Genomic DNA, 10,451 nt, shown 5'->3' on the forward strand with positions numbered 1-10,451 from the left:
TTATTGCCACAGCAGCATCTCATCGGTAGAAGGCGTGTCCCTTGCCCGGATTGCTCTGTGCGCCCCTTTGTCCTGTGGTGCTGTTGGCGGTGTCGTGGTGGTGCTCGGCCAGCGACACTAATGGCGGCTGCACCCGTCAGGCAGCGCCCTGGGCTGGGGGGAACCCGCGCCCAGCTCCCGCCCTGTTACTACGAAGGCTACCTGGAGAAGCGAGGACCCAAAGAAAAGGTAGGTTCCTCCGGCGTTCGTGCCGGTGCGTCCCGACGAGCTATTAACTTCCCTGTTGTGCGGGAATGGGCGAGGCGAATGAACGTTGGTACCTGCAGAGATTTTCTTCTTGTTTTGCCACTTCTCAGTTTTCAGTATGTCGAGCTTTTAGATCCGCTATTTAAGAAACAAGCGCCTTATTGTCTTCTCAGTGCGTTAAAATGTCAGGATTATTGGAGGGATGCCACATCGGGTGTGTTTTCTAGGAGAATGTTGTAGCCATAGTAACAGTACTCCTTATGTGTCTTTTCAGTATCTTTTAACTTGCATTGAAATCTTGAAGCATATCAATCTTTCTATGCATGCTGATGACACAAAAGAGGATATCACCCCCTCAGGGTTTTCCCAGGCTCTCATTAAGATTTTGTATTTTGTTTTACCGCAGGCTAGGACTTGTCATTTGAGCCAGGCTCAGGTGCAGGCTAATGCAGTGGTCCACTGACAGCAGCTGCTGCCCATCTACCATCCATCTCATTGGCAGGAAATGAGATGCAGTGGTGTCTTGAGATACGAGTCTGTGGTCCCGTGGGCACGCTCATAACTCAAAACACTCATAACTCGTATCTTTTCCCATTGAAATGAATGGAAATACCTTTCACCAAAAATAAATACATTTTAATGTGTATTTTAATAAGCGGCACGGTAGACGACTGGTTAGAGCGTCTGCCTCACAGTTCTGAGGACCAAGGTTCAATCCCCGGCCCCGCCTGTGTGGAGTTTGCATGTTCTCCCCGTGCCTGCGTGGGTTTTCTCCGGGCACTCCGGTTTCCTCCCACATCCCAAAAACATGCATGAATTGGAGACTCTAAATTGCCCGTAGGTGTGAATGTGAGTGCGAATGGTTGGTTGGTTGTATGTGCCCTGCGATTGGCTGGCAACCAGTTCAGGGTGTACCCCGCCTCCTGCCCGATGATAGCTGGGATAGGCTCCAGCACGCCCACGACCCTAGTGAGGAGAAGCGACTCAGAAAATGGATGGATGGATGGATGTATTATATATAATACATTAATAATAATAGTTTATTTTTTAAATGCATTAATGACATGATTAAATAGATTTAAACAGTTGTCACACTGCATCAAGTGTACATAGTGTTCATTGAGATGTCTCATCTCCCCTCAGCGCATCGGTTCAGCATTAATATTAGTCGTTCTTTGCAGAGGATTAAGGATATGTGACTGAGTACTGTTATATTGCCTATCCACATCTGTTGCTGCACCATTAGCATTCAATCTGTTGCTTGAAGGGTTATAGCACCGCAACATAGATGCTATTTAGTGTTAAGCTACCTGACTGAGTGGCTAAGCTATGTGGTTGTTTTAAATACACAAGGTGTAATTCTTTGTTTAGTTTGACAGTACACTTTAACTCGAAGTGGCAATGAATTGTTTCCTTTTTTTGAAGAACAGTTCACTATTTGCCAAAGTGCTTATTGTTGAATTCACTGCCACCTGCGCTCGTATCTCAAGTATGCGCTTGCAAGTCAAAGAGAAAAATCAACCACAACAGCTCATATCTTTAAAAAAAAAAAAAAAAAACTCATAAGTCGAGTAACTTGTATCAAAAAGCACCACTGTACGTGGCTGAAGAAAAAACACGAACACTTTTTTTTCTTTGTTACAGGCACCCAGGCGTCTGTGGACATGTCTGTGTGGCAATGCGTTGTATTTCTTCAATAATTACAAGGACACTCATGTAAGTATGATGTAGTCGACGTGATGGTGGGTAAAGTCGCTTTGAGATCTCAAAATTATTTATAATTTGTGTGTATCGTATAGTATGTTGAGAAGCTGGACCTCAGCGGGTTTGTGTCCCTAAAGGATGACTGCAGCCGGGACAGAAATTTGGAAGCAGCCAGACTCATCCTACGCATGAAGGACGGAGAAACCAAAATAACAGTAATCTCGTAGTTTGCACACCCGTATGGATTCGGCACTTCCTTGGAATGCAACAGAACTTGCAAAGACACGCAACGCGATTATAATACAGTGGTGCCTTGAGATACGAATTTGATTTGTTCCATGACCACACTCGTAACTCAAATAATATTTTCCCATTGAAATAAATGGAAATGCAATTTAACCACTCCAGCCTCGCAAATGTTTTTTTTTTTTATTGTGGTAATGTTTAGTTTTGTTTTTTTTTAATAAGGAAAATAGCACTCTATAAAGTACTCAAAAAAAACCATACAGTAATGAGATAATTAAATAGAATGTAAAAAATTTTGCAGTTGTTGACACATTTTTCACTTCAATTCAAAGGATATTGTGCTGTTCCTGGTGAGCAGGGCTTGGCCCCACTTGGGGGCAGTATAATACAGATATTCTGTATCATGGAGACAGTCGCTCGTAAGTAATCTGTAGTAATATTAGTCGTTCTTCAGGGGATAAAGAATATATGTCTACTTGTATTGTTTTACTTTCTGTCTACGTGTGCTGCTCCACGGTTTGTGTTCAAAATATCCATTGCTTAAAGGGTTATGACACTGTGCCACCAATCCCATTCGTCAGCCCTTCTATAGCATTTTGCATTGTTTGTTAGCATTAAGATAACACTATAACACTATACAGATAATACTTTTCTAAGGCAAGCTATGTATTTGTTTTAAATGCATGTGTAATTCTTTTTGATTTATGTTTAGTTTGAAAGTAAACTTAAACTGGTAGTGGCAATAAAGATTGAAGCCTCTTTTTTAGACTTGTTTACTATCTGACAAACTGCTGCCTGTGAAACAGTTTGAGTTGAGTTCATTGCCACAATACAGTGCTCGTATCTCAAAATTTTGCTCGCAAGTCAAAGCAACAACAACAACAAAATGGTCGAACAACGACTCGTATCTCGAAAAAATTCACAGGCCGTATCTCAAGGCACCACTGTACATGTATTAACTACACACAACTGTCATAGAAGTAAAAAGAAGTGAACTTCTGTATTAGTAAAATGAAGAAAAACTACCTATCCGTTGAAGACACCTGGCACGTAATGGCGAGGGAGCAGGAACATGTCACCTTGTAGTGTTTTATAGGTACTGCTGAATTTATAGTAAACCCTGGTTCTGTGTTCCGCATATGTCAATAGGTGGAATCAGAAAAAGAGCCATAGAAAAAGCATAAACATAATTTGTTCTTTAGTTGCTCCCTAAGATGATGTCTCACAAGATTTGCTGATGTCTTCTGTGAATTTTGAGGCATTTTTTTTTCTCAACATTAAGAAGTACTTTTCTTGGGGCGTTAAACATTGGAAGTTACACTATTTTTTTCTAGGCACCCAACCTGGAATCAAGGGAGTTGTGGAAGGGTTTTCTCTACTCTGTCATCGATGTAAATATCTATTTTCCCACTTGTCTTTTTTTTTTTTTTTTTTTTTACAGCCTATCTGTATTATTCCATCATGTAACACGTTTTCTCCCTCTCATTCATAGCTGAATGTACCATCAAGTCTCACATTGCTGCCTGGCCAGCTCCAAATGCTGAAGGAGGTTGTGGACAAAGAAAGGTCCAGGCGGAGAAGTCGCACCCCCACACGAGCACCTCCTTCGCCTCTCTCTGTCCCTTTAGTGGGAGAGATCCCCCCGTAGGTTTTCCCTATACGCTCTACAATATAATTAGCTTCAATGCGAGGATAGCAGGGCAAGATTTTGTCCCATACACACCGTTTTGCCCTTTGACCTCACTAGATTGTGCCTGTGTAGCTACAGCAGTGGTTCTCAAAGTGAGGTCCAGGGTCAGCAAATTAAATTATGTCATATAATTTTTTTTTTTGTCCATATCTTTATATATGGGGACCGGCACTCCAATAAAACAAACATAATAAAGCAATAACTGTTCCCTACCTTATCTTTGGCCCTATTAAAAGCGCTGATATGATTGTGACGAAGCACGTAAATCCGACATTCCTGTACGTGCGCAGCATTTCTAGCTCTCTGACACTCTTTTATTGTTTAGGCAAGGTGACCTTGGCAAAATATGTGTGGCTTGGAAGCATATACCTGTCATCAAAGGTTTCCATTATGTTGATAAATCACTAGTTTTTGCAACCTACAAATGGACATCACGTCTTTGGCAATGTTGAGTGCGATTGACTGTGTGATTGTGACTGGACTTCTTTCTTGTATGCGCAAAACTGTGGAAACAATTTTTCTCATGTCTGTTTATTAGCAGGAATTTTACTTGTCAGTCGCTAAATGTAGCAACTAGGTGCTGCAGCTATCGAATATTTTTAGAATCAAATATTCGACTGATTTTCCCATTGAGTAATTGGATAAAAACTGATTTTGCATTATTAAACAACAACACTAATGCAAAATGCGCATATGAGGTGCAGTTATTATTTTTGTCCACTTGAGGTCGCTGTTGGTACATTTTACACTGTAGTTTCTGTGACTTTGAATGTGTTTGGCCTGAACTGGTGAGTGATGTTTGCATCAGCGAATGAGAGTGTCATTGGCAGTTGTTTGCTCAGGTTAGCCAGTCTGCACGTTGAGTGCCTGGGCGTCAGTTGTGGCCATAGCAAGCTTGTGTATGAATGTAGTACGTTATTTTCTCATTTTCTTTAGTTACCGTTTGTTCGATAAAGAGATTGAAAATGTACCCACGGCTGTGTCTATCCAAGACCACTTGTGGGGACATTACAATGCATTCTAACCCAGTGGTGGGAAGCTATGTATATTAGATTAGTTAACCTTGATACGTTTCACTGTGTTGGCAATTGTAGACGTGCTGTTTTAGTATGCAAGTTCTGCTTTGCAGTACACACATGCTATTGTAAAATAGCTCCTATCTTTTCGCAGCTATGTTGTTAGAGTAAGCAGTGCATATCAGGTAGTGATGATGGATAAATATTTAATTTTATTCAATTGAATTTGCTTAAATTCCTTTGTATAAAAAATATTTGACATTCCAAAAATAATTCCAATTGTATTTAGGGTTTAACATGGTAGTTATGTTTAACGGTGTTATGATTATGAGGGAGTCCTTGTAACGATCCATCCATCCATCCATCTTCCGTTCCGCTTTATCCTCACAAGGGTCGCGGGCGTGCTGGAACCTATCCCAGCTATCTTCGGGCGAGAGGCGGAGTACACCCTGAACTGGTCGCCAGCCAATTGCAGGGCACATAGAAACAAACAACCAGTCGTGCACACATTCATACCTAAGGGCAATTTAGAGTCCTCAATCAACCGACCATGCATGTTTTTGGGATGTGGGAGGAAACCGGAGTGCCCGGAGAAAACCCACGCAAGCACGGGGAGAACATGCAAACTCTACACAGGCGGGGCCGGGATTTGCACCCCGGTCCTCAGAACTGTGAGGCAGATGTGCCAGTCAACCAGTCGTCCACCGTGCCGCCCCCTGTAAAGATTTCACTGAAAAAAGGTTCACCTAAAGCCAGAAAGTTTGAGAATCCCTGCCCTTAAGATATGGCTGGTGTGTGTATGATATTAGTGCGGTGAGTTTATCAACATGTGCGGGTGGGTGTGGGCGCAGGTGTTTTCGCCCAGTGTCACGAACTGAAGCCGAAGTCCTCTTAGAGAGACACCCAGATTGTGGCAACATGCTGCTGCGTCCCGGAAGAGATGGGAGCTCATTGGCTGTGACCACCCGCCAGGACCTCAACGGGTAAACGTCTGCCATTCAAACATTAACTTCCAACTTGAACATCTCAGTGCTTCAGATTTGTCCTTTTGTGCTCCATCCAGATCTGTGTTCAGACATTACAGAGTAACACAGAGGGACCAGGGTGGATATGTGATTGATGTTGAAAATCCAGTAAGTTGAACTTTTCATAAATGCCAAATAGTAACAACATGTCTGATTAAATTGTTCGTTACTTGCTAATCAGTAGTTCTCCAAGTGCAGTACGAGTAGCACTAACCATACATGGTTTCCCTCTAGTGGTAGGAAAAAGTATCACTGAATTAAATGTTCAAAAAGTGCATAATTTTACAGTGGCTTAAATCTTTTTTAATCCAGTGCAGTACTTTTATTAAGTACAGTTCAGTTGTATTTAATTTTTAAGTATAATACATTTGTAATGAGAGACATTTTTTGAAGTGGTACTTAGTGTAAAGAGTATGAGTGCCACTGCTTTGATCATATTTATTTAATGGATATGTTATAGGAGAAAACTTACTCGTACTTGGAGGACTATCACGGTTTCTCACCAAAAAATATCCCTGCAAAAGAATTTAGATACTGAAGAAATATTAATATAATACTGTATATATACACATACTGGAATATTGTGTATATCATTTAAATATATATATAAATCTGTACACTACAAGCGACGAGCAAAAGAAATAACAAGGGCAAACCATTTTTAAATTATAAAGTACAAATAATAAATGCAGAATACAAAATTGTGTATTTTATTTTTTCCCAAATTTGCCATCCTGATGACATGTAACACAATGATATCATATGTTGAATATTTTTTTTCAAAAAGCAATAAAATCCTGCTACACCCACTATATGCTAGCCATGTCCTAATATATTTTTTATAAAATATTATGTACAGTAAGTACAAATTAGGGACTAGAATTGTGGTTTAACACATCTTCACTCACAATCTAGAAATAGTAAAAATTTTACATAATGCATACAGTCCAGTACTTTTTTTTACAAGATGTTTTACTTTGAATTATACAGTATTTATGTTCCTGATGTCACTACATAATGTACTATTCTTTTATATACTCAGTTGCTCATAAATTTGGACTATAATATTATTATGTTATTTTGGCCATTATTCACCAATAAATTAAATTAACACCAATTTAAAGAAAAGGATAGAAACTGCCTGAAGTTTTACCATTAACAATGCTTTTTATTCAATTAATCATCACCGACTGATTGATTCATGCTTCCTTTTGCATTATCCTGATGTAACATATCCTCAGTAACAGACAGTGAGTCTATCCATGTTCTAGTCTAGACATCATTGCTCCATAGATTGACAGGAAATTTGGTACTTTTTACATAATTCAACTCATCTGACGGTTTCCATTGGCTTCTGCAGATTCCCTGTGCAACTCTTCATGATGTCATTGATGCGCTGGTGGAGAAGACAGCTGGAACTCTGCAACCTTTTCTGCTAGAAGAACCTTATGAGGAGAATATCAGTGTGTTTATAATATATATTTGTTTCTTTTTAGTCCTGGTCCTTTTTTCTCTGAGTAGCGTTATCAAATGTTTCTGTGTTGTCAGCATACGTTTCCGCCAATGACGAGAATGGCGAAAGGATCCTCCACACTGCTCCCACCAGCCCCCTGCCAAAGGCTCCCACACTGCCCCCAAAGCAAGGTTTGTCTCCAAGCAATTCTCAACAGAAACAGACAATCGAGACTAATAACTTATTTATAGTTGGTGCAGATCGTTGGCCCAGCAGCCCCCCACCCCGCTCCCCTGCTCCGGACCGCCGCATCCTGACCTCATCAGTGCCTGCCTCGCCCACCAACCCCCTGAGACGACTCATCCTATCACCTTCCCCTCTCGCACAGTGTAAGTGCCACAGTCAGGTGGGAGTAAATCACATAGTGGTGCCTTGAGATTTCGAGCTTAATTCATTCCGTGACCAAATTTCAAACTCAAAATAGTAGCACTATATAATATTGTATTTTATAAAAACATATTGTAATAACATAATAGAATGTTAAGACAAACAGTTTGTGCATGACGATTGCGGCTCCTTCTGATGTACAGTGTGCGACTTGGCCACTGGGTAGCAGTATAATACAGTTGTGCAGACAAATGAAGAAAAGTTTTACTCAACTAATCTTCGTGACTCAGTAAGCTTCAGTAATATTACTAGTTTTTCACATAAGAAACTATATATATGCCTGTGAGTATTGTTATATTGTCTGTAAGTTTGTGTTCATACTGTATATCTGTTCCTTGCAGCTCTCAACGAGGAGCTCAAAATGAAGCTGGAGAAGAGACGAGCCAGTCAAGAGTAATGAACTCATTAAGGGAGCGACTCCGGTGCCAAACCCGCTTCTCATCCCAGCTACGAATTCATTCTGTGCCTTGTAGGTGGAACACAAAAGGCTGCACATGGCAGCCAGCGTCTCATCGTTGTCATAGGTGTTTTTGTCGGACTTGTTAAGCTCAAGACTGGTGTAGACACACTTGATACTTGAACTGCACAAAGTACTGTTTACGAACTATCCCGGAGCACAATTTTTTTCCTCACAATGACAGCCTCGAGAACTCCAAATCTGACAGGTAGGGCCTACCAACTGAGCCTGGTGCTGTTTTACAGAGCCAGCTGATTTTTTGCTCAACTAATGTAGCTGCTAAGGGACATTTTCAACTAACAGCGCTGTTTAGAAAGACCAGTGCAACGACCTAAGAACTGAGGAACTTTACTGTAGTGGTGTAGCCTATATATAACTTGCAACTCTGCGTTACCTTCTTCCTCTACCACTGCGTGTGCGTGTGCGCGTGCGTGTGTGTTCCTGTGACTCACCACCAATTCAACATGTCTGAAAATCCCAGGTGACTCCTGCTGTGGAAAGCTGTCGGAGCATTTATTGATAAATTAATTAATTTGATATCCAATTTATGGTCCTTGTGATAGTAAGCACATTGTCCTCACAAGACAATTCCCCGCACTACTTGGGTGCACTAATAAAATTCGGCGCTACTCGTGCCACTCTTGCCCTCTAGTATACAATTAAAGCTTACTAGTAAACTATTGTGCTGAACTAGTAACATCCGTTTGAGCATTTATTCGATATCCATGATACCCAGCTTGAGGTCTATGTGTCAGTATGGTAACGTCTAGCACTTTACTAGTAGTGTTTAGATGTCAACTAGTGCAGTTTTGCCTCACTAATAATATGTAGTTGTTCAACTAGTATGCCAAAGTTGACCTACTAGTGTGCAGAAATGTCATACAGGCAATAATAGTGGGGCTTGGGGGACAACTAGTAAGACACAGTTGTTCTACTAGTGCGCTGAATTGTCTTACTAGTGAGGGAAAAGAGCATATTAGTGCATGGACCTTAAACTGGATATGAAGGATATTAAAGAAATGATCAAACAGCTTTCCATATCCTTCCGTATTGTACAATCCTTTACTTTGTCCCAAGAACGTCATTAACATGCAAGACCGCCCCCTAGTGGAATGTTAGACTCCAACTACTGTGCTCTAAATGAACATGCTGTTGAACAAAGGACAAATTTATTAGAACTGGGCGTAACCATTTGATTTTATTGCAGAATTGCAAGTCATAACAGGTCTGCATGGCCTTTAATTAATCACTCAAAAGAATTGGGCTGTCCTATGCCTCTGTGATCAACTGACTGAAAGTGTTTTCTGTTTTGTTAGATGTCAAGGGCATTATTCTATTTTGCACGGGTGCAATTTGTCCCTGTAACCTTTTTTCTACAAGTTGTTCAAATGTTTATATTGAAACTTACTGACCTACAACAGCAGAAGAGTGAGGAAAATATTTGAATGATAATTCCAAAAGATCATATGCAGCTGTTTTATCGTAATCCTTTATATTGATTTGTTTTGGGTTTTTTCATCCTGTTGAAAAATTTTAAATCCCCTTGACAACTTTGTGATTAAATATTAAATTCAATCCAAATGGTCACTTTTTTAATGCACATGAACAATATACACAAGAGCATTGATTCATCCATTTTCTATTGCGCAGTTGACTTTACTTCTCTTTGTTTACGTCTTTATGTTGTCATCTGCAGAGGTTGAAAAAGTAACAAGCCTATTTTGGGAACGTAGCGAGTAAAAGTAAAAAGTCATCAGAAAAATAAAGACACCAGACCAGATATTTGAAAATTTACACTAGCACATCAAATAAGTACAGTAAGTTTGCCTGTGAACAAAATAATTTTTTTATAGTATAGTACACTATAGAGTGTACAGATGTCAAACTCAAGGCTCGCGGCCCAGATCCAGCCTGCCACACTACTTTGTGGCTCACTAAAGCAATTCAAATGTGTCTACTTCACGTACCTTGCTAAATATGTTTGTTCTTTTCATGCAATCTTTCTTCACTTTTAACAGATATTACAGGCATTTTCTTCACCAAATAATTTCTCAACATAAAGTAAACAATAGTTAACATTTGTGTGCCACATTTTTTCATGAGTTATGATTTTTAAATTCAATTCATTGTTAATAATATAGGTAACAATCAATTGCCAGGAAAATTG

At 40.1% G+C, this 10,451-nt stretch overlaps 1 protein-coding gene across 3 annotated transcripts in view; it reads left to right on the forward strand.

Annotated features, from left to right (window-relative positions):
* stap2a (signal transducing adaptor family member 2a) overlaps window positions 1–9,859 on the forward strand; it is a 9,861-nt gene extending 2 nt beyond the window's left edge. Inside the window, exons 1-12 of one of the 3 annotated variants that reach the window (XR_009791875.1) lie at window positions 1–228; window positions 1,891–1,962; window positions 2,046–2,165; window positions 3,531–3,587; window positions 3,689–3,840; window positions 5,754–5,885; window positions 5,966–6,035; window positions 7,288–7,390; window positions 7,476–7,571; window positions 7,632–7,769; window positions 7,971–8,056; window positions 8,169–9,859. The exon at window positions 1–228 is cut by the window's left edge and continues 2 nt beyond it. Coding sequence is in view for 2 of the 3 variants with exons in the window: in XM_061798304.1 (XP_061654288.1) it covers window positions 121–228; window positions 1,891–1,962; window positions 2,046–2,165; window positions 3,531–3,587; window positions 3,689–3,840; window positions 5,754–5,885; window positions 5,966–6,035; window positions 7,288–7,390; window positions 7,476–7,571; window positions 7,632–7,769; window positions 8,169–8,224 (1,104 nt within the window). In the remaining variant the exon portion in view is untranslated. The remainder of the gene's footprint in view (window positions 229–1,890; window positions 1,963–2,045; window positions 2,166–3,530; window positions 3,588–3,688; window positions 3,841–5,753; window positions 5,886–5,965; window positions 6,036–7,287; window positions 7,391–7,475; window positions 7,572–7,631; window positions 7,770–7,970; window positions 8,057–8,168) is intronic. The other 2 variants (XM_061798304.1, XM_061798305.1) reach the window with 2 other exon arrangements.
* The last annotated feature ends 592 nt before the right edge of the window (window positions 9,860–10,451 follow it).

The sequence above is a fragment of the Phyllopteryx taeniolatus genome, chromosome 14, assembly GCF_024500385.1.
Source record: "Phyllopteryx taeniolatus isolate TA_2022b chromosome 14, UOR_Ptae_1.2, whole genome shotgun sequence".
NCBI lineage: Eukaryota > Metazoa > Chordata > Actinopteri > Syngnathiformes > Syngnathidae > Phyllopteryx > Phyllopteryx taeniolatus.